Source organism: Bufo gargarizans, chromosome 6 (assembly GCF_014858855.1).
Source record: "Bufo gargarizans isolate SCDJY-AF-19 chromosome 6, ASM1485885v1, whole genome shotgun sequence".
In the NCBI taxonomy this organism is placed as follows: Eukaryota; Metazoa; Chordata; class Amphibia; order Anura; family Bufonidae; genus Bufo; species Bufo gargarizans.
In genome coordinates, this window is record NC_058085.1 from 287,429,611 (window position 1) to 287,453,968 (window position 24,358).

Sequence of the window (24,358 nt, forward strand, 5' to 3'; positions counted from 1 at the left end):
GGGTATCGAAGTCAATACTTGTATGCCCTGTTTGATACCAGATTGTTCAGTTGGTATCGAGACAGCTACATAAAAATATTACCTTACGCCTACTTGAAAACCAATAAAATAGCATCAATACACATTGACTTTTAATAGTAGCCTGCTGCTTAGCATGTGTCTCTGACTTGTGGAGAACCTGTCAGTATCCTGGCTCTTGCCTTGAACACATTCTAAGAGCTGCAAGAAGATTATGGGGTCTGATGTTCCCATTGGTGACTAGAAGTCTTCTCCACTGCCTGATGTATCTACAATAATAAACTGGGTAGATTGTTAAAGTATCTACTCCTTTTTTTATATGGACACAGGCTGGTTGAGATGCTGTACACAGAATATCTTTATATCGTTCAGTGTACTGCACAAGTGGCACATGGCACAGGTTCTGGGAGGACTATGGGCCCAAGGGATTAACCTGTTCCCATGTGGGCCAGTCCGAGCCTGGTGGCATGTATAGACCAGACATCTTTATAAAACTGAATACTTACCCAATCACTATCATAAATGATAACCGTGTCAGCTCCAGTTAAATTGATACCCAGGCCTCCGGCACGTGTGCTCACCAGGAAAATGAAGACATTGGGGTCAGTATTAAATTTCCTCATCTGCAAAATAAAAAAATAAAATTTTTTTTTAAAAAAAATGCAGCTGCTATGCACAATAAGCTGCTGTCATTAAAGGATATTGTGAGACTAACAACTTGCACCAGAAACTAAAATCTATACCAGCCATGAGCGTGTGGACAGATTCTGGTGCAAATTTAACCACCTCAGCTCCCCTAGCTTAAACACCCTTAATGACCAGACCACTTTTTACAATTCTGCACTACACTACTTTCATGGTTTATTGCTCGGTCATACAACTTACCACCCAAATGAATTTTACCTCCTTTTCTTCTCACTAATAGAGCTTTCATTTGGTGGCATTTCATTGCTGCTGACATTTTTACTTTTTTTGTCATTAATCAAAATTTACACCCAAAAAATGAAATTTTTCACTTTGTTGTAAAATAAAAAAAACCTACATTTCTCTAAATTTATTGTTTCACATGTCTTTGATAAAAAAAATAAAAAAATTTGGGTAACAGTTATAGCGTTTACAAACTATGGTACAAAACTGAATTTCTGCATTTTGAAGCAGCTCCGACTTTCTAAGCACCTGTCATGTTTCCTGAGGTTCTAAAATGCCCAGACAGTAGAAAACCACCACAAATGACCCCATTTTGGAAAGTAGACACCCCAAGGTATTAGCTGATGGGCACAGTGAGTTCATAGAACTTTTTATTTTTTGTCACAAGTTAGTGGAAAATGATATATTTTTCTTACAAAGTCTCATATTCCACAAACTTGACGAAAAATAAAAAACTTCCATGAACTCACTATGCTCATCACGAAATACCTTGGGGTGTCTTCTTTCCAAAATGGGGTCACTTGTTGGGTAGTTATACTGCCCTGGCATTTTAGGGACCCTAATGCGTGAGAAGTAGTTTGAAATCAAAATGTGTAAAAAATGCCCTGTGAAATCCTAAAGGTGCTCCTTGGAATTTGTGCCCCTTTGCCCACCTAGGCTGCAAAAAGTGTCACACATGTGGTATCGCCGTACTCAGGAGAAGTTGGGCAATGTGTCTTGGGGTGTTTTTTTTTACATATACCCATTCTGGGTGAGAAATATGTAAAAAGACACCCCAAAACACATTGCCCAACTTCTCCTGAGTAGGGCGATACCACATGTGACACTTTATCGCAGCCTAGGTGGGCAAAGGGGCCCAAATTCCTTTTCGGAGGGCATTTTTAGACATTTGGATTCCAGACTTCACGCTCTAGGGCCCCTAAAATGCCAGGGCAGTATAAATACCCCACATGTGACCCCATTTTGAAAAGAAGACACCCCAAGGTATTCCATGAGGGGCATGGCGAGTTAGATTTTTTTTTTTGGGCACAAGTTAGCAGAATTTTTTTTTTGCTTTTTCCTCAAAGTCTCCCTTTCCACTAACTTGGGACAAAAAGTTCAATCTTTCATGGACTCAATATGCCCCTCAGCGAATACCTTGGGGTGTCTTCTTTCCAAAATGGGGTCATTTGTGGGTCTCTGCAATCATTACATGCATGGCCAGCATTAGGAGCTTCTGCTATTCTCCTTATATTGAGCATATGGGTAATGATTTTTTTTTTTCCCGTTCAGCCTCTGGGCTGAAAAAATAAAAAATAAAATTTGCCAAGAATAAAAAAATAAAAAGGGAAAAAGATGTCTGCCCAACATCCAAACCCACTTAGCTCGTATCAAGCGATGTGGATGAAAAATTATTGCCAGGATTTTTAATATATACAAAGTGTTTGCCAAAGCGAATCTTTTACTGCAGAGGAGAAATATCATCTTGCAGCGCCACATACACCGACTTGTGTAATCTGACAGCAGCGCAATGCTTCTGTCAGAATGCAAATCAGTGCTGCAGCTGGTCGATCGGTTGGTCCACCTGGAAGGTAACAAAAAAATAAAAACAGGCCGCAACGCAATAAATTTATTAACATATATAACATTTGAACAGAACATTAACTTTTGTTTACCGGTGATTTTTTATTTTTTTTTTTTTCCCTTTATAGGACAAACCTCTCCTTCCCCATGGGACAATGTGCAAAGCGCAAATTGCCCAGAGATGTGGCAAAGTACATTATGCACTTTGTCCCAGGTGAAAGAGGCCTAATAGCCGTGTGTGCCTGTCCTGTGAAACGCAATCCCTATGCTAAGTGTACCTGTGTGTGGTACTTCCGGAAACACTCTCCAAAGCATAGGGCAGGGTGGTCAGGGCAGTCAGGACAGAAATAGCGGGTGTCACGCCTTATTCCACTCCTGCTACAGACAATCTTTCAGGGAGACGGTTGGGTTGAGGTACCAGAAACATTGTGGCAATGTCCCTAGTGTAGACCGCTCACTACACTGGTGGATGGGGCCACGGAACCTCTCGATGATCTCTTCCTGAAATTTGAGGAAGGATCCTGTTCTCCCAGCCTTACTGTAGAGAACAAAACTATTATATGCAGCCAATTGAATTAAATATACAGACACCACCTTATACCAGCGTCTGGTGCGGCGGGACACTAAATAAGGAGCCAACATATGGTCATTGAAGTCCACCCCTCCCATGAGCAAATTATAGTCATGGACCGAGAGGGGCTTTTCAATGCCACTGGTTGCTCGTTCAATTTGTATTGTTGTGTCTGCATGAAAGGAGGAGAGCATGTAAACGTCACGCTTGTCTCTCCATTTCACCGCGAGCAGTTCTTTGTTTCACAAGGCAGCCCTCTCCCCCCCCTTGCAAGACGGGTGGTAACGAGCCATTGGGGGAAGCCCTGGCGACTAGGTTGCGCCCACAGCAGCCAATCTGTTCTAGGAACAAATGCCTGAAGAGGGGCACACTTGTGTAGAAATTGTCCACAAAGATGGTACCCCTTGCCAAATAAGGGTGACACCAAGTCCCAGACTGTCTTCGCACTGCTCCCCAGGTAGTCAGGGCATAGCCTGTGGCCCTTTCAGAGCTTATACAATTTCGTATTGTTTGAAGCCAAGGTGCCCGGTAAAATGTATAAGGGACTCATCTATGCAAATGTTTTGCACAGGGGTATACAAATCTGCAAATTTGATGTTAAGGTGGTCTAGGAGGGGCCGAATTTTGTGGAGACGGGCAAAAGCTGGGTGGCTTCTGGGATGAGAGGTGCTGTTGTCGCTAAAGTGCAGGAAACACAGGATGGTCTCAAATCATGTCCTGGACATGGCAGCAGAGAACATGGGCATGTGATGAATTGGGTTTGTGGACCAATATGACCGCAATTCATGCTTTTTGTTTAGACCCATGTTGAAGAGAAAGCCTAGAAAATTTTTAAAAATTCGGAAACTTGGATGGGTTTCCACCATAAAGACTGGGCATAAAAGCTTCCCGGGTTGGCAGCTATAAATTGAGTGGCATACCCCAGTGCCAAACCGATCTGAGCTGTCTCAACCTGAACTCGACTGGGCGGTGAAAGGGGGAACTAATGGTGCGGCTGAAGTTGGGGGCTGCCAATCAGGGTTTGCCAGCACCTCAGGGACTCTACAGGCCTGTCTGTGCAGTGGCTGCTACAGGGGAAACTACTGCACGTGCCACCGTACCAGCTTCAACTGCCCTTCTGGTGCTAGCCACTTCACCATGTTTTTCTGGCAGTGCTGGTACTAGGTCCAGGATGGGCTGTGCTGCTGGTGTATGCCTCACCACGTTATCCGACAGCGCCAGCCCCACTCTGCTGCCCTTGAAGCAGATCCTGCGTAACCTGTGGTCTAGCAACACAGGGCCGGGTACGCCTGGTGGTATCGGGGACCTCAACCTCCTCGTCCGAACTTTGGGTCAGACTGCCGCTGCTTTCTACAGGTTCATATTCTGACCCTGGATTTGTCAGATGAGGTTTCCCACTCCTCATCCGACTGGGTCAGAAGCCTGTAGGCCTCTTCAGAAGAATATCCCTTATTTGCCATTTGGTCAACTAAATTTAGGGGTATTCCCTGAGACCACCCAAGGAAAAAAAAAAAAAAAAAAGCAAGCCTGTCTTACAAATGGGAGGCTAGCGAAGTACCGGAAGCCGCTGAGGGAGAGAGAGAAAAAAAAAAAAAAAAAAAAAAAGTTTTTTATCGCCGCAGCGCTTGTGCAGTGATCAAATATATTTTTTTGTTACTGCGGCAGGGCGGGCGTGGGTGAACGCACGTGTGGGCGACCAATCAGGCCTGATCGGGCAAACACTGCGTTTTGGGTGGAGGGCGAACCAAGGTGACACTACTACTATTATAGATCTGACTGATCAGTTCTGATCACTTACAGATACTATAAAAGTACAAATGCTGATTAGCGATATGCTAATCAGTGACTGCGGTGCAGTGGGCTGGGCGCTAACCAACGCCAACTGCCTAACAAAGGGGCCTAAACTATCCTAAACCTGACAGTCAATACCAGTGGGGAGGGAAAAAAAAAAAAAAAAAAAAAAAAAAAAAGTGAGTTTACACTAATAACTTTTTTTCCCTTTCACTAGGTGATTGACAGGGGCGATCAAGGGGTTAATTGGGGTGATCTGGGGCTGTGTGGTGTTGATTAGGGATCGACCGATATTGATTTTTTAGGGCAGATACCGATAATTTGTGAACTTTCAGGCCGATAGCCGATAATTTATACCGATATTCTGGGAATTTTCATTTTTGAAAAAAAAAAAAATTCCCACAAATCTGCTGAAAATTAATGTTTATTGTTAATGTGTATTTATTTTTTTTGTAAATCTTTCTTTTTCATTTATATTTAATATTTTGGTGTTTTTATTATTTTTTTTGTAACTTTTTTTTTTTTTTTACTAACTTTTAGCCCCCTTAGGGACTAGAACCCTTGTCCTTTTCACCCTGATAGAGATCTATCAGGGTGAATAGGAGCTCACATTGTCCCTGCTGCTCTGTGCTTTGTGCACACAGCAGCATGGAGCTTATCATGGCAGCTAGGGCTTCAATAGCGTCCTGGCTGCCATGGTAACCGATCGGAGGAGCAGGCAAGAGGGAATCCTTTTGGGGGGGGGGGGGGGGGCGCACTGCGCCACCAATGTCTGATACTGGGGGGCGCACTGCGCCACCAATGAAGCTTAATCCCACATTTATTCATATGCAGGAGGCGGGAGCTGGCTGCAGGATCACATAGCCGGCTCCCGACCTCTATGAGCAGTAGCTGCGATCCGCGGCACCTGAGGAGTTAACTACCGCAGATCGCAGCTACAGCTCATAGAGGTCGGGAGCCGGCTATGTGATCCTGCAGCTCCCGCCTCCTGTATATATATGAATGATAGATTAATCTCCATTGGTGGCGCAGTGGCTATAGCTCCTCCCCTCCTCCTGTCCCCTGTCCTTACATTGGCGGCAGCGGCAGCACAGGGGGAGGAGACACTGCTCCTTCTCCCCTGTGCTGCTGAGGGAACACGGAGAGCGCTGTCAGCAGCGCGATCTGTGTTCCCCATACACTATCGGAATATCGGCAAAATAAATGCCGATACCGATAGTGTTCAAAATCCTGAATATCGGCCGATAATATCGGTAAATCCGATAATCGGTCGATCCCTAGTGTTGATGTGTACTCACTGATCTGTTCTCTGCTGAAACCAACCAACGAAAAGGACCAGCAGAGGAGCACAGAAGCCATTTAACACCTTATATTTATAAATAAAAGGTGTTAGATGGCTTGCGATTCATTTTTTTGAAAATCAGTCTGCCAGCGATGATCATTGGCTGGCAGGCTGACGAACTTGTCCTCTAACTTTTGCCGGCTGTGAGCGAAATCTTGCGTCTCGTGAGATGTGGCGTCGAGGAACAAAACAACCGCCTCTGGAACGCAATCCTGCGTGAGGCGGTTAAATAAACCTGTTGGGTTGGGAGAGGAGGGGGCTGTCCCCTCCCACTAAACCATGCCCCCATTTCTCAGCAGTTTTTGAAATAGGACGAGAAGCTTAAAAAGTTGTAAATTATGGTGAAAATACGGCATGCATCATGAGACTTTTTAGTACTATGTTTGTGGTATAGAAGCCTTAATAAGTCAGCCCTGTAGTGTGGCAGTAGCTTTCTGATGTGGGAAACCTTTATTGCATTTAAATGTAGACTGGTGACAAACCACAAGGGACAAAAACAAAAAAACTTACATTTTCTTCTCTTTCTAAATAGGACATTGATCCATCCAACCTGCAGAACGAAAGCTTTCTGTAGTAGCAATAGTCCATTAATATATCCAACATCATGGTCATCTGTGAAAAAATCAAGACCTAAAAAAACAAAAAAATAAATTTTGTACATGTTAAGGGGAAAATTGTCAGCAACATGAATAAAAATAACTTTTTCAAGGTATATTTTCACAGATTGCTCACTAAATATTTACCCAAAACATTAACCCTCAAATGAATCATGTCCATTAATAGCTGCAGGCTCAGGGATCATGCAATCATTCATTTACATCAGGGCTGGCCAATGTGTGGCCCTCCAGCTGTTGCAAAACTACAACTCCCAGCATGCCCAGACAGCCTACAGCTATCAGCCTACAGCAGTGCATGGTGGAAATTGTAGTTTTAAAACAGCTGGAGAGCAACAGGTTAGCCAGCCCTCATTTACATGGTTTCATGCCTGTCATAAACCAGATCACTGGCTGTTACAGCAGTACCTGGCCTCCACTTAAAGCAGGGCCCCTGCAATCCAGAAGGTGTGGGTGGGTCAAAGCTGTAAATATACAGAAGCTTTGCAGACTGGTCTGCTGCAAACTGCTGTATAGTCAGGGCACTGATGGGAGGGTTAAGAGCAAACTGGGTGGCAACAGAGATTGACACAGTGATCTGTCAGGGGAAATAGATTATGTGTTGACTGCATCTCCTGGACCAACCACAGCTTTTCTGACCCAAACTGACTGCATCATAGTAATTTATGTTAATCAGTTCCCATCTAATCAGGGATCTAGTACAGTAGAGCCACAATCATAGGAACAATCAAATCACTAAGACTCAGTTTGGGTTTATTTTGTTCTGAATCTGTCATGCTTTTACTCTAAAATGTTAACACTGAAAAAGTCATGCTGAACAGTGTTTGAGCTACTGAGTACTCATACAGAGCATGAGGAGCTGAGCAGATTGATATATAGGTTTTGTGGAAAAAGATTCAGTAAAACCTATTTTATTCATTTAAATTCCTGCTCATTCTGGGCTTCAAAGTCAAGGATTGTGATCGGTGATTGACAGCCTACCCTCTGAGGTGGTGGTCCTGTCAATCACTGATAGGACCACCTTCGCTTCACAGCCCAGAATGAGCAGGAATTTAAATAAAAGTTAGGTTATACAGAATCTTCTCACTTCCCTGCAGGTTACAGTGCATTTTTTCTTGGGTCCCTTTAAGTTACAGCAATTAAACATCTGACAGCAGAGAAAAGGACAATTTTGTCAGTACTACAGTCTGCACTTAATCACTAGTAGTCTAATTTAATAATTTTTTTTAATTTTTACCTTGTGTCCCCTTTTCTTTAGCTCTGGCAGCATACGATCTAGGACCAAAAATTTTCCTGAACTGTTAATCAGTTCTTGATCTATCTGGGGTAAAACAAGACAAACCACATTAAAGCATCTGTACATCGTCCAACCACTAGGTATGGAAGATAAACTTTGTCTCATTGTTAAGACGTTACAGTTTGTCTGAGGAAAGTATTATATAAAACACTATGAACATGCATTTCTGAGAGACTGTTCTATAGCATTCATGTTACTTTAGCCACACATTTAAAAGTAATATCAGGAAGTATTACTTTACTGAGTGTAGTGGACACATGGAATAGCCTTCCTGCAGAAGTGGTAGCTGCAAATACAGTGAAGGAGTTTAAGCATGCATGGGATAGGCATAAGGCCATCCTTCATATAAGATGGGGCTATTCATAGTATTCAGTATATTGGGCAGACTAGATGGGCCATATGGTTATCTGCCGACGCATTCTATGTTTTGGCATTACATCTGTACATTTACCCAAGTAAGGCCTCATGCACACGACCGTTGTGTGCATCCGTGGCCGTTGTGCCGTTTTTTTCGCGGACCCATTGACTTTCAATGGGTCCGTGGAAAAAAAAAGAAAAAAAAAAAAAAAAAAAAAAAAAGGAAAATGCACCGTTTTGCAGCCGAGGCAGTGATCCGTGTATCCTGTCCGTCAAAAAAATATGACCTGTCCTATTTTTTTGACGGACAATGGTTCACGGACCCATTCAAGTCAATGGGTCCGTGAAAGAAACCGGATGCACACAAGATTGGCATCCGTGTCCGTGATCCGTGGCCGTAGGTTGCTTTCATACAGACGGATCCGAAGATCCGTCTGCATAAAAGCATTTTCTGATCTAAGTTTTCACTTTGTGAAAACTCATTTCCGACAGTATATTCTAACACAGAAGCGTTCCCATGGTGATGGGGACGCTTCTAGTTAGAATACACTGCAAACTTTGTACAAGACTGCCCCCTGCTGCCTGGCAGCCACCGATCTCTTACAGGGGGATATGATAGCACAATTAACCCCTTCAGGTGCGGCACCTAAAGTGGTTAATTGTACTATCATATTCCCCTGTAAGAGATCAGGGCTGCCAGGCAGCAGGGGGCAGACCCCCCCCCCCCCCCTCCCTCCCCAGTTTGAATATCGTTGGTGGCACAGTGTGCCCCCCCATCGGGCCCCCCCTTCCTCCCTCTGTTAGAAATCGTTGGTGGCACAGTGTGCGCCCACCATCGCCCCCCCTCCCTCTATTGTTAGAAATCGTTGGTGGCACAGTGTGCCAACCACCATCGGCCCCCCCGCCCTCTATAGCAGTAACAACATTGGTGGCAGTGTGCGGCCTCCCCCCCCCCATCATTGGTGGCAGCGGAGTTCCGATCGGAGTCCCAGTTTAATCGCTGGGGCTCCGATCGGTAACCATGGCAACCAGGAAGCTACTGCAGCCCTGGTTGCCATGGTTACTTAGCAATAGTACAACAGTATAAGATTCATACTTACCTGCTTGCTGCTGCGATGTCTGTGACCGGCTGGGAGCTCCTCCTACTGGTAAGTGACAGTTCTTTAGCAATGCGCCGCACAGACCTTTCACTTACCAGTAGGTGGAGCTCCCGGCCGTTCACAGACATCGCAGCAGCAAGCAGGTAAGTATGAATCTTCTACTGTTGTACTATTGCTAAGTAACCATGGCAACCAGGACTGGTTGCCATGGTTACCGATCGGAGCCCCAGCGATTAAACTGGGACTCCGATCGGAACTCCGCTGCCACCAATGATGGGAGGCCGCACACTGCCACCAATGTTGTTACTGCTATAGAGGGAGGGGGGGGGGGGGGCTGATGGTGGTTGGCACACTGTGCCACTAACGATTTAATACAATAGAGGGAGGAAGGGGGGGCCCGATGGGGGGCGCACACTGTGCCACCAACGATATTCAAACTGGGAAGGGGGGGCCCGATGGGGGGGCGCACACTGTGCCACCAACGATATTCAAACTGGGGAGGGGGGGGGGGCTCTGCCCCCTGCTGCCTGGCAGCCCTGATCTTACAGGGGAATATGATAGTACAATTAACCCCTTTAGGTGCCGCACCTGAAGGGGTTAATTGGGCTATCATATCCCCCTGTAAGAGATCAGGTGCTGCCAGGCAGCAGGGGGCAGTCTTGTACAAAGTTTGTAGTGTATTCTAACCTGAAGCGTCCCCATCACCATGGGAACGCCTCTGTGTTAGAATATACTGTCGGATCTGAGGTTCACGAAGTAGCTCATATCCGACAGTATATTCTAACAGAGGCGTTCCCATGGTGATGGGGACGCTTCAAGTTAAAATATACCATCGGATTGGAGAAAACTCCAATACGATGGTATAAAAACTCCAGACTTTACATTGAAAGTCAACGGGGACGGATCCGTTTGAAATGGCACCATATTGTGTCAAACGGATCCGTCCCCATTGACTTGCATTCAGGACGGATCCGTTTGGCTCCGCACGGCCAGGCGGACACCAAAACGACTTTTCTTCATGTCCGTGGATCCTCCAAAAATCAAGGAAGACCCACGGACGAAAAAACGGTCACGGATCACGGACCCACGGACCCCGTTTTTGCGGACCGTGAAAAAAAAAAAAAAAGTGTGCATGAGGCCTAAAACAAATTAGGACAAGTATGCTAGCCTTTGTGGCGGATGGCAAGAAAGCATAAAATGCTCAAAAATGAGATATTAACAACTCAGTGAGGCTGGGACTACAAAGCAACAGTAACCCAACGACTGTCTATGGCAGGGATGGCCAACCTGAGGCTCTCCAGCTGTTGCAAAACTACAACTCCCATCATGCCCAGACAGTCTACAGCCATCAGCCTACAGCAGGGCATGGTGGGAGTTGTAGTTTTATAACAGCTGGAGAGCTGCAGGATGGCCATGCCTGGTCTATGGTGTCCCAGGGCTGCAAGAGACATGCAGAGATTGCAATGCAACAATTGCAAAAAATCCACACCTGATGAATTGTGTCACATGTACGCAACTTTTTCTCCATTTACTGACATGCACCACTCCTGCAACTTGGCTGTGTTTTTACAGCCAATTCACAGCTCTGAAATAGTAGCACAAGTTGGAGAACTCTCAAACATTACCAACATACTTCCTAGATTTAAGCACCAATCATGAAAAAACGTACCTTGAAGTCTTGAGTAAATGGATCAAGTGGATATTCAATCAAATATGGATGGTTACAGCACTTTCGTAGCAGCATCATAATGTTCCTCATTTTGAGGTTAATCTCTGCATCCGCTGGCATGGCCACATCTATTGCAAGTCTGTGGATGAAGGACAGCATTAGTCACCAATCTGAGTGGTGGGAAAATGGATCCCAATTACAGAAGCAGTGCACGTTTCAACAAAAACCTACGTTTCTTTTTCTACTTCTTCTTGTGGTTGTTGAAGCATGTTAATAATAAGCCGTTCAATCTCATTTTGAGGGTCCTTTTCATAGTAATTAACTACTTTCCGACTTTTCCTTCTTCCTCTTCCTTTGGGATCGATTATTAAGTTTTCTGAGGACTACATACAATACTTGTCAGAACAAACCGTGACCTCTTAAGAGGACTTTGTCTAGTACACTGCTTAATGTGTGCCCGATACCTCCCAGTTTCTCTTTCATCTACATATGTACACCAGTCTGTGCCAGCTATCTCTTAATACTGGTTAGAGAGTTTTAGAATACAGAGCTACAAATCCCCTGCAGATAGATTTAAGATACCATGCAGGTTGCCTACAGCTGCCACTAGAGAGCTTAAAGGGGTTATCCCACTTTGCGTTTTTATACTTACCTGCTGCCACCGCGCGTTCACTTCCTGGATTCTGGCTGGGGACGGGCTTCATCTTGATTGAAGTCTTCTCCCGGCCGGGCCGCGTGCTGGACTGAATGCGCACGCCACCGCGCATGTGCAATGGTGACTTATTCCTGGCCAGTATAGTACAGAGCTGGCGTGCGCGTTCGCAGCTCTGTACTATTCTGGCCGGGAAGAAGTCACCGTCACGCATGCGCATTCAGAACAGCGAGCGGACCGGCCGGGAGAAAAGGAGTCTTCTGGGCAAGCGCGACCATCGGGCTTTTGGAGAAGAGCAGTAGTCGTAACCAGGGGAGACCGAGTCACAATCAGGTAAGTGGGGATGAATTTTATCCTAAATCGGTGGGAATTTGTTAAAAGTATATTTACAAAAATGATCACTGTCAACTCATTAACAGTGATCATTATTATGGGATAACCCCTTTAATGCATGTTATTCACAAAAACAGATTATATGAAAAGCATGCTTCCTGTAGTAGTGACTAGACAACCACACCTGTCACCATTTATCTAAAGTCTTTTAGAAACTTTTTGCCTGGTCTGACAAGTTGCATGACAGTGGGAAAAGCATGGATTAAGATGCGATGAGTAAATCTTAGTTTATTCCTTTAAATCTCTGCTCTGTGCTTAGAAGCCACGCGGGCCATCTGTATACACACAGGATGGGCTGCCAATCACTGATATGACCTCCCACATGGCTACTGAACTTAGATCAATGCATATTGGGAAATTTTTATCGCTGCATAGAACGAAAAGGGTGCAGTGAGCAAATTACTCCACTCCTACCGTCACAGCTATTAGACACCAAAAACAAATACAAAACCAATGGCGTTCAATACCTTATCCTTTTGCAGCATGTTCTCAATGGTCCGGTTCACTATGGCTGTATAGAAAGTCTCTTGTTTTTTGGTTAGTGGTGCATAAACTACAACTTCCCTTTTTGGAGGGACCTCTAAAGCTACATCATTTTTCAGTCTTCTCAGCAGAAAAGGTGTAAGAATCTGTATAAAATAAAATCAAGATGTGAATAAAAAGGTTTGCTGATTGACATGCTTTTATAGGAATTTTTTTTTTTTTTTTTTTTTATGTACAAATATGTATTGCCTTTACCTGGTGTAACATATGTAAAACATTCTGCTCTCTTTCCATGGCCACAACATCTTCAGCATTCTGTGATATGCCAGTGATATCAAACCAGGACTCAAAGCTAAGGTGTAAGAATTTAACTTTAATATAATGACGCAATGATAAATGCAGAACCTTTAACAATCATAATTGACTAAACACCAATAATGGATAACTCACAAGGCGAGTATGCGTACTGGGCCTACATACCAAGCATCAGCACCAAAAAGAAGGAGAAGGCAAAGCACGACTAACAATGTATATAAGCTTTATTATGGCTCCCAAAAAGGGAAAATCCAATAAAATACAATACAATGGTGGATGAGAGACACACAGGGTGGGAAAGGATCACAAAATGGACAAACTCCTCATGAAGAGGTCAAAACAAGATACTGAATAATAAATACCCAAGTGGAGAACGTATTACAGTGACCTCGCCAAAAACCATGAAGATATTGGAGCCAAATACAGTACATAAGTTTAAAGTGCCTAAAAAGATATGTTTTATGGATTTTTCAGATCACTATTCTGGTATTTATGTAATTTTCTATTTACCATATTCATTTTATTGTACAACGCATTTTTTTAAGAACTTTAAACTTATGTACTGTATTTGGCTCCAATATCTTGTTCATGGTTTTTGGCAAGGTCATTGTAATACGTTCTCCACTTGGGTATTTAATTATTCAGTATCTTTTTTGACCTCTTCATGAATTTTTTGTCCATTTTGTGATCCTTTCCCACCCTGTGTGTGTCTCATCCACCACTGTATTGTTTGTTATTGTATTTTATCGGATTTTCCCTTTCTGGGAACCATAATAAAGTTTATATACATTGTTAATCGGGCTTTGCCTTTTCCTTTTTGTGTGTTGAATCATAATTGACTGCCTAGTCGGCCAATATTTCTCAGGTGAGCCCCATCCTCACAATATCACACTTATTACGCTGCGATATTGGTCAAAAATAAATTCTTCACATCAGTGGTTATAGGGAACATGTGTAATGTTTCCAAAATGTGTTTAATAGATAATCTGTCAACATATTTAACCCTTAGTACATAAAAAGCTCTGTCCTGGCCCCAAACTAGACATCCTTACAGGGTTAGGCCTCTTTCACACTAGTTTTTTTGCATTTCGTATACGAAAACAGTCATTTCAACAGTTCCACCAAAAATAAAAACAAAAACAAAATAGGTACTCCGTTATGCATTCTGTTGAGATAGAACATCCTATTATTGCCCGCAAATCACATTCCGTGGCTCCATTCAAGTCAACAGGTCCAAAAAAAAAAAAAAAAGAAAAACGGACCGCAAAACACTGAAATAGCCATACGGTAGTGTGAAAAGGGGTTTTCTTTTTTGTAACCAGACACCTATCCTCTGGGGATGAATGAGTCAGAGCTTCACCAAGGCCATGTGACTGATGGTCATGATGTCACTGGCTAAGGCTACTTTCACACTAGCGTTCGATCGGATCCGCTCATATTAATGCAGACGGTGGCTCCGTTCAGACTTTACATTGAAAGTCAATGGGGGACGGATCCGCTTGAAGATTGAGCCATATGGTGTCATCTTTAAGCGGATCCGTCCCCATTGACTAAAATTGTAAGTCGGAACGGATCCGCTCGCCTCCGCTCCGTGAGCAGACACCCGAACGCTGCTTGCAGCGTTCAGGTGTCCGCTCACTGAGTGGAGGCTGAGCGCTGGCAGGCGGATGCATTCTCAGTGGAACCGCCTCCACTGAGAATGCATTAGGGCCAGACGGCTGCGTTCAGGGCCCCTTGTGAGCCCCTTCAAACGGAGCTCACGAGCGGACACCTGAACGCAGGTGTGAAAGGAGCCTTAGGGTAAGCTGTGAGAAGGCCGCAGCTCCCACAGAGCATTCTCAAAACAGATTAGCAGGGGTCCGGTTGTCGCACCCCCACCGATCAGATGCAGAGGATAGGTCAATTATAAAGTCGGATAACCCCCTTTAATGATTTAACAGAACATAAATTAACCTCTTGATCTATTTAGGTTAGGACTAAGGAATTTATTCTTCATTTTTCCATTGTTGGATTCCAGGAGCCATAACTAATTTTTTCAATGTAACCATACAAGGTCTTTTTTCAGGTTGAGTTGTATTTTTTATTGGCATCAGCTGTTCTGCCATATTTTAACTCAGTTTTTTGAAGGAAGAACAAAAACCAGAAGTTTGTTATGGAAGTGGCAATAACTGCAGACTTTTCCCATATTGAACCTTCTATAAAATGATTGTTTATTAGTCCCACATATGGGATCCTCTGAGCCTAATAGAAGTCTCTACTTGGCACCCCCAGAAGCCATTGTTAGGCTTCTAGCTGCCACAACACCCATTGGTATCTGACCACTACACAAGGCAGCTCTCTTCTTCGAGATTGCAGTCATTTATTAAATCTAAAGGGTTGTGACCGGATTGAGAAGGCTCCAATGCCAGCAGCTGCAGAGGTGGCTCAACTGCATATTACTGACCGCTCCTGCTGCCGATTGTGCAGGTACAATATTCCCAGACAACAAATCAAGGGAAGTGTTTAATAAGGATATAGATATATTGTAAGTTTTACCTTTTGAGATCATCAAAAACATCTGGTAACAGAAAATTCAGAAGGGACCACAGTTCTGCCAAATTGTTCTGTAAAGGTGTCCCGGTGAGAAGTAGCTTGTTGTCCGACCTAAACTGTTTCAATTCCCTAATGAGGCGACAGTTCATGTTTTTGATCCTATGCCCTTCATCCAAAATCATGTACTTCCAGGATCTATGCTGTAGACAAAATTTGCACAATTAGAACACTACTTCAACAATACTATTTAACCACCTCCGGACCGCCTAACGCAGATGTGCGGTCCGGAGGTGGCAGCCCTGCGCAGAGTCACGCATATATGCGTCATCTCGCGAGGGCCGGGATTTCCTGTGAATGCGCGCACACAGGCACGGAAGGTAAGCGAGTGGATCTCCAGCCTGCCAGCGGCGATCGCTCGCTGGCAGGCTGGAGATCCGAATTTTTTAACCCCTAAAAGGTATATTAGACGCTAATATACCTCCTACCTGGTCCTCTGGTGGTCCCTTTTGTTAGGATCGACCACCAGAGGACACAGGTAGGTCAGTAAAGTCGCACCAAACCCCACCCCCCCGTCACTTACTAACCCTTTATGAACCCCTGATCACCCCCCTGTCATTGATCACCCCCCCTGTCAGGCTCCATTCAGACGTCCGTATGATTTTTACGGATCCATGGATCGGATCCGCAAAACACATGCGGACGTCTGAATGGAGCCTTACAGGCGGGTGATCACCCATATACACTCCCTGATCACCCCCCTGTAAGGCTCCATTCAGACGTCCGCATGCGTTTTGTGGATCCGATCCATAAAAATCATGCGGACGTCTGAATGGAGCCTTACAGGGGGGTGAGCAATGACAGGGGGGTGATCAGGGAGTCTATATGGGTGATCACCCCCCTGTCATTGATCACCCCCCTGTCATGGCTCCATTCAGACATTTTTTTTGGCACAAGTTAGCGGAAATTTTTTGTTTGTTTTTGTTTTTTCCTTACTAAGTCTCATATTCCACTAACTTGTGTCAAAAAATAAAATCTCACATGAACTCACCATACCCCTCACGGAATCCAAAAGCGTAAACATTTTTAGACATTTATATTCCAGACTTCTTCTCACGCTTTAGGGCCCCTAAAAAGCCAGGGCAGTATAAATACCCCACATGTGACCCCATTTCGGAAAGAAGGCACCCCAAGGCATGGATGTCAAACTCATGGCCCTCCAGATGTTGCAAAACTACAACTCCCATCATTCCCTGATAGCTGTAGTATGCCCAGGCATGATGGGAGTTGTAGTTTTGCAACAGCTGGAGGGCCACGAGTTTGACATCCCTGCCCCAAGGTATTCCGTGAGGGGCATATTGAGTCCATGAAAGATTGAAATTTTTGTCCTAAGTTAGCGGAAAGTGAGACTTTGTGAGAAGAAAAAAAAACAAAAAGAAAATCAATATCCGCTAACTTATGCAAAAAAATAAAAAAATTCTAGGAACTCGCCAGGCCCCTGATTGAATACCTTGGAGTGTCTTCTTTCCAAAGTGGGGTCACATGTGGGGTATTTATACTGCCCTGGCTTTTTAGGGGCCCGAAAGTGTGAGAAGAAGTCTGGGATCCAAGTGTCTAAAAATGCCCTCCTAAAAGGAATTTGGGCCCCTTTGCGCATCTAGGCTGCAAAAAAGTGTCACACATCTGGTATCGCCGTACTCAGGAGAAGTTGGGCAATGTGTTTTGGGGTGTCATTTTACATATACCCATGCTGGGTGAGAAAAATATCTTTGTCAAATGCCAACTTTGTATATAAAAAAAAAAAAAAAAAAAAAAAAAAAAAAAAAAAAGGGAAAAGTTATCTTTTGCCAAGATATTTCTCTCACCCAGCATGGTTATATGTAAAATGGCACCCCAAAACACATTCCCCAACTTCTCCTGAGTACGGCGATACCAGATGTGTCACACTTTTTTGCAGCCAAGGTGGGCAAAGGGGCACATATTCCAAAGTGCACCTTTCGGATTTCACCGGTCATTTTTTACACATTTCGATTGCAAAGTTCTTCTCACACATTTGGGCCCCTAAATTGCCAGGGCAGTATAACTACCCCACAAGTGACCCCATTTTGGAAAGAAGACACCCCAAGGTATTCCGTGAGGGGCATGGCGAGTTCCTAGAATTTTTTATTTTTTGTCGCAAGTTAGTGGAATATGAGACTTTGTAAGAAAAAAATAAAAATAAAAAATCATCATCATCATTTTCCGCTAACTTGTGACAAAAAATAAAAAGTTCTATGAACTCACTATGCCCATCAGCGAATACCTTAGGGTGTCTACTTTCCGAAATGGGGTCATTTGTGGGGGGTTTCTACTGTTTGGGCATTGTAGAACCTCAGGAAACATGACAGGTGCTCAGAAAGTCAGAGCTGCTTCAAAATGCGGAAATTCACATTTTTGTACCATAGTTTGTAAACGCTATAACTTTTACCCAAACCATTTTTTTTTGCCCAAACATTTTTTTTATTTTTATCAAAGACATGTAGAACTATAAATTTAGCGAAAAATATATATGGATGTCGTTTTTTTTTTTGCAAAATTTTACAGCTGAAAGTGAAAGTTTTTTGCAAAAAAATCGTTACATTTCAAAAAAAGTAAAAATGTCAGCAGCAATAAAATACCACCAAATGAAAGCTCCATTAGTGAGAAGAAAAGGAGGTAAAATTCATTTGGGTGGTAAGTTGCATGACCGAACGATAAACGGTGAAAGTAGTGTAGTGCCGAAGTGTAAAAAGTGCTCTGGTCATGAAGGGGGTTTTAGCTAGCGGGGCTGAGGTGGTTAAGTGATTTGCACAAAAAGATACCTGCAAAGCATGACGATCTCTCATTGAAATCTCAAAAGAAGTAATTACAACAGGATAAACTTGCAAAGTTCCTTCCCGTTTGTTTATTCTCTTTGCCAGCACCTGGCGTTCCGGCGGAGTGCCATGATACAAAAGCACAGGAATCTGCAGAATATTGGTGAAAAAAAAAGTAACTTTTTGAGTCAATGAATTAGTGACATGCAATACATACATTTAAATAAGGGAGGGAGCAATTCAGAAGCTCTCAACACCCATCCCCCCCCCCCCTCACCCAAAATGAATCACTGGTCATAAATACAAAAACGCTACCTTAAGCAGTAATGGCGCATTTACACATACTGAGCAGACAACTGTCAAGAATCGTTAAGGGAACCCATCAACTTTATGCTGACCTCACTGAGGGCAGCATAAAATAGTGACAAAAATGATGATCTCAGAGGTATGTCACTCAGCTAAAAGTGGTTGCCGACAACCAGCATTATAATCATTGCAGCCCAGGCCTTAAAGCAGGCATGTCCAAATTGCGGCCCTCCAGCTGTTGCAAAACTACAACTCCCAGCATGCCCTAATAGCTGTAAGCTATCCAGGCATGCTGGGAGTTGTAGTTTTGCAACAGCTGGAGGGCCGCAGTTTGAACATGCCTGCCTTAAAGAGTCAGATCTACCCGAGTCATGGTTATACATAATCTCCTGCTCTCTCCGTCCATCTGCTGATTGGCAGTTCTCTCCTAGAGAGAAGGGGAGAAAACTAGGTAGAAGACTGTCAGTCGCCAGCAGGTGGGCAGGGAGAGCAGGAATTCTTGAATAACCATTACTCTTCTCAGGTAGATTTGACCATTTAAGGCCTGGGCTGCGATTATTATGATGTTGGTTTTCAGCAATTACTTTTAGCTCATGAGTGGCACACCACTGAGATAAGAATTTGTCACTACTTCATACTGCCCTCAGTACGGTCAGCATAAAGTTGATGACAGGTTTCCTTTAGGGGAGGTGAAGTGCTGGATTTACAAGCAGTAATCACTATTGCATGTGCCCATACAGTGCTTTACAAATAATTAGCACTAAATGTTAGCATTAAGATATAAAGAAGCAACTAAAAATGTTAACTGCCCCAAGATTAGTTCACCTTACCACTTGTACATTTCAAGGCACTACAAAAGCCATATCAAAAGTACATTTTTACCTCTGGACAAAACCGTTTAAATTCAGACAACCAGTTGGGTAGGGTGGATAATGGGCCACAAACAAAGAAAGGACCAGGCACCCCTCTTTCGATCATCATGGCAATGGTGGCAATGCACTGAACAGTCTTTCCAAGACCCATTTCATCAGCCAATATACCATTGATACCATTCTCCCACAGCATCTGTGGACAAGATAATATATAACAATAAGTCACAGGTTTATCAAATATTACTTTTCATGTGCACAACACAAGAATCAGTACTTGTGAGTTATTAGAGCATATGGACATCAGAGGGGGACACAAGCTAATTACATCTACCCCCTCCATTAGTCAAAGCCATTGTGTCTGCATTTGTAAATGCTCCAAATGAAGCAGGAAGCATTTACATGCACATCTCAGGCTGAAGGCTCACAGCAGCAAATTTCACCCTCTTCGCGGTATTGAAAGCGCAAGTTTTCATTTTTATGCAATACTAAAAAGTGACCTACTGAACTCCATGACTATATATTTCCATGTAGTTCTATTCTGTCTCCATCCTAACTGTGCATAAAGTTCTTTGAAAATTTGTTTTCAGAAACAACCCATTTCTAAATGTGGGCACCAAGGTGATCCCCACAAGTCAAACTCTTACTGATAATCAGCCGAGTATGCCAGGGGAGCTGCTGAGGAATATTCAAGGCATTTAAAGGGGTTGTGCAGTGTCATGATATTTATATCCTATACTCTGTTTAGTGGGTGTTTGAATTCCCAGCACCCCTGCTGACCAGCTCTTTGAAGGGGCCACAGAATTCGTCCAAGCACTACACTCTTGGCAATGTTAATGTATACCGCCTATTTAGTAGTGACGGTGCAGAGTACTTAGAGATTTCTCTCCCAAGTGAAGAGTAAGCTGTAATTATACTGCACTGCTAATTGGTCAATAAGGTTTTGTGCAGCTATTAAGAGAATGTGATCATGCAAGTAACCAGAGGCATTGCTGCAGCAGCTGTGATCTTTAGGGCTTGTTCACACGAACGCATTTTGCGTTCCGTACACGGACAGTTTTATGCATTCTGCATACGGTCCGTATACAGAACTATTAATTTCAATAGGTACGCTAAAGATGTGGCCGTGTGCAGTCCTATTCTTTTCCGGACAAGAATAGGCATTTCTATAATGGGCTTCCCGTTTCGTTCCGCACAGGTGGAATAGTTTAGCGGATTGGCAATTTATAGACCAAAAAAAATAAATAAAACGCAAGGTGTGAATAAGCCCTTAGACTGATACTGAGGAGCATTTTTCCCCAGGCAGTGTGTTAATCACACATTGCCATTTCAAGAGCTCCCATGGAGAATGAATAGAGCAGCAGAGTGCATGCACGACCTGCCACTACATCAAAATGGGGCAACGGGAACCCTGTTCTTCTGACTGGTGGAGGACTCAGGAGTCAGACTACAGTGATCAGCTAGTTATTCCCCATCCCGTAGATCGAAAAACAGAAGATTTGGCACAACCCTTCATGACCGAAAAGTACAGATTGAAATGCACAGCAAGCTCAAAACATAAGACATAAAAATTACCCTGAGCCATTCCATGCCTTCTATTTGGTACAACCGCATCACACCACCAGTAAAGTACTTTGGCTGCTGGTAAGGAACTGGTTCACCGTTCACTTTCCTCTCAGGATCAAACAGATGTTTAGCATTCTGTCTCATGGCTTGGGACAGTCTATCTTTAATAACAGAGTTGGAATCCCCATTTAGCTCTATATCTTCAGTAGTTAGTTTGCTGGAAGGGACTTCATCCTGTACAGGGTGGGATAAACTGGGGAATAAAACTGATGGACAGAAGGGATTCTTATTAGATACTGCACTGTGTGGTTACCTACCTCAGAGTCTTGCTTGCATTTTTTAGATGCAGATATGATATCCTAACAGAAAAGCAATAAAAATAAGACACCTTGGTTATACTGAAGATATACATTGTTAACCCACAACCTGTTATTTCTTTATTACATATAAAAAATCTGAGACAAAATAGCAGCGCTTACTTCTTTAGACATAACATCTGAAATGCTGTACATTTCATTCCGCTGTCTTTTCTTTACTGAAGAAAAAAAAATAATATATATATATTTTATACACACAGTTAGCCACAGAACTCTATAGGTTACCCATTACAGCTTCATACACACAATTAGCACAAAGATACAATTCAGCAAGGTGCAAGGGCCCCAAGCCACTGAGGTGGAAAAGAACGGTATTAATAAAAATAAAAATAAAATATAAGCCATACACTAAATGCCTAGTATATTGCAGAACGAGACGGGGACCCTGTTATATATCCAATCAGGCATCTGCCAGAAAGCATGTTGGTTATACAAACTGAACTCCAATGTAAGTAGCGCTTCAAGTAATGGAAATAGTGTGCCCAAGAGATATACTGTAGGTTCAACTCCCCAAATAAACTGATAGCCCAAATGAAATAGAGATGGAGACAGTTGAAAATGCAGTGTTACTTTATTCCAGATGTAAGTTGCAACACATGTATGCTTGATAAAGCTGTCTAGCCGAAATATTGCATGTTGTCACCATCTACTTATTTCGTTTGATTTAGGCACACTGAACATGTAACATGGCCACAATCATATGCCTCCAAGAAGCGGCAAATAGTGTTTCAACTGTAAATGGAAAAGCAGTTTTGTTATACATGCCACCATACCTTTAAGAGGGAGGGGAACAAAACAAAAAAACACAGGACCAGATTTTCACTTTTACACAAAGTTTTCAGAGCACAGTGCGGAGAGAAACAGATTCCCTCTAAAAAAAAAAAAAAAAAGCTAAAAGCTTTTAAAATTGTTTAAGCTCACCTGTTTTGCCATTAATAGATGAAGTCTTTTTTTCTCCCTGTAAGATAGCATGCCACAGAAGTAAGCATCAGCGAGCATAATAATTTTGACTGTTAGAGAGTTTTCACAGGTTATGACAAATATGTCTGCTTTCTTTCAAGTAGTAACACCTGTCCATGTGGACAGGTATGGCTTCTTTCCTCCAAAAACACTGCCACTGTAATTTGTACAATAACTCCAAACTGTTCAATTCAGATGTTTAAATAGCATATTTCCCTTTGAACAGTTTCAAAGTTTACCTATAGACATTACCTATGGAAGAAAAGACCTCAACCATTTATCTACATCACATTAGCAATGTCAATTTACAGAGGACCTGTCCACCCTCCTATAAATATACACAGTATGTGTATTCTCAATGTCAGGCATCCTCAAACTATAGCCCACCAGCTGTTGAAATACTACAACTTCAACAATCCCCTGCTGTAGGCTGTTCAGGCATGCTGGGAGTTGTAGTTTTGCAACAGCTGGAGGGCCGCAGTTTGAGGATGCCTGCTCAATATAATACTACAGTAGATATTCTTAAGTGATTTGCGCCACCCCCCTCCCCCTTCCGTTCATACTACAAGTTTATGAATCAATCAGCAAAGGCGCATCTGGGCTTTACCAGTTGGTGGTGTGTCCCTACACAGTGACATTACCCAATAAGTCCCGTCAGTATCAGACACCAACTGATAATGCTCTGATAGATCTCTATTGAAGACTGCTGGCAATTCATTCATAGATTTCGAATAGGAATAATGCAAATATTTAATGCACTATATTCCTCAGCGCTTTACAGACATTAGCATCACTGTCCCCAAATCTAAGTTTCCTGTCCGTATGTGTTTGGAGTGTGGGAGGAAACTCATGTAAACACGGGAAGAACATACAGGTCCTTCTAAAAAAATTAGCATATTGTGATAAAGTTCATTATTTTCTGTAATGTACTGATAAACATTAGACTTTCATATATTTTAGATTCATTACACACCAACTGAAGTAGTTCAAGCCTTTTATTGTTTTAATATTGATGATTTTGGCATACAGCTCATGAAAACCCAAATTTCCTATCTCAAAAAATTAGCATATTTCATCCGACCAATAAAAGAAAAGTGTTTTTAATACAAAAAAAGTAAATCTTCAAATAATTATGTTCAGTTATGCACTCAATACTTGGTCGGGAATCCTTTTGCAGAAATGACTGCTTCAATGCGGCGTGGCATGGAGGCAATCAGCCTGTGGCACTGCTGAGGTGTTATGGAGGCCCAGGATGCTTCTATAGCGGCCTTAAGCTCATCCAGAGTGTTGGGTCTTGCGTCTCTCAACTTTCTCTTCCCAATATCCCACAGATTCTCTATGGGGTTCAGGTCAGGAGAGTTGGCAGGCCAATTGAGCACAGTAATACCATGGTCAGTAAACCATTTACCAGTGGTTTTGGCACTGTGAGCAGGTGCCAGGTCGTGCTGAAAAATGAAATCTTCATCTCCATAAAGCTTTTCAGCAGATGGAAGCATGAAGTGCTCCAAAATCTCCTGATAGCTAGCTGCATTGACCCTGCCCTTGATAAAACACAGTGGACCAACACCAGCAGCTGACATGGCACCCCAGACCATCACTGACTGTGGGTACTTGACACTGGTCTTCAGGCATTTTGGCATTTCCCTCTCCCCAGTCTTCCTCCAGACTGGCACCTTGATTTCCGAATGACATGCAAAATTTGCTTTCATCCGAAAAAAGTACTTTGGACCACTGAGCAACAGTCCAGTGCTGCTTCTCTGTAGCCCAGGTCAGGCGCTTCTGCCGCTGTTTCTGGTTCAAAAGTGGCTTGACCTGGGGAATGCGG

The 24,358-nt window shown here is 43.2% G+C and overlaps 1 protein-coding gene across 1 annotated transcript in view; it reads right to left on the reverse strand.

Moving 5' to 3' along the window:
* HELLS (helicase, lymphoid specific) overlaps positions 1–24,358 on the reverse strand; it is a 51,187-nt gene that overhangs the window by 19,241 nt on the left and 7,588 nt on the right. Inside the window, exons 5-18 of the mRNA XM_044297141.1 lie at positions 22,495–22,531; positions 21,676–21,731; positions 21,514–21,555; positions 21,206–21,430; positions 19,644–19,826; positions 18,462–18,605; positions 15,628–15,824; positions 13,033–13,129; positions 12,762–12,923; positions 11,481–11,632; positions 11,250–11,388; positions 8,064–8,147; positions 6,723–6,842; positions 525–641 (exon numbers count right to left, since the gene is read on the reverse strand). Coding sequence (XP_044153076.1) covers positions 525–641; positions 6,723–6,842; positions 8,064–8,147; positions 11,250–11,388; positions 11,481–11,632; positions 12,762–12,923; positions 13,033–13,129; positions 15,628–15,824; positions 18,462–18,605; positions 19,644–19,826; positions 21,206–21,430; positions 21,514–21,555; positions 21,676–21,731; positions 22,495–22,531 — 1,755 coding nt within the window. The remainder of the gene's footprint in view (positions 1–524; positions 642–6,722; positions 6,843–8,063; positions 8,148–11,249; positions 11,389–11,480; positions 11,633–12,761; positions 12,924–13,032; positions 13,130–15,627; positions 15,825–18,461; positions 18,606–19,643; positions 19,827–21,205; positions 21,431–21,513; positions 21,556–21,675; positions 21,732–22,494; positions 22,532–24,358) is intronic.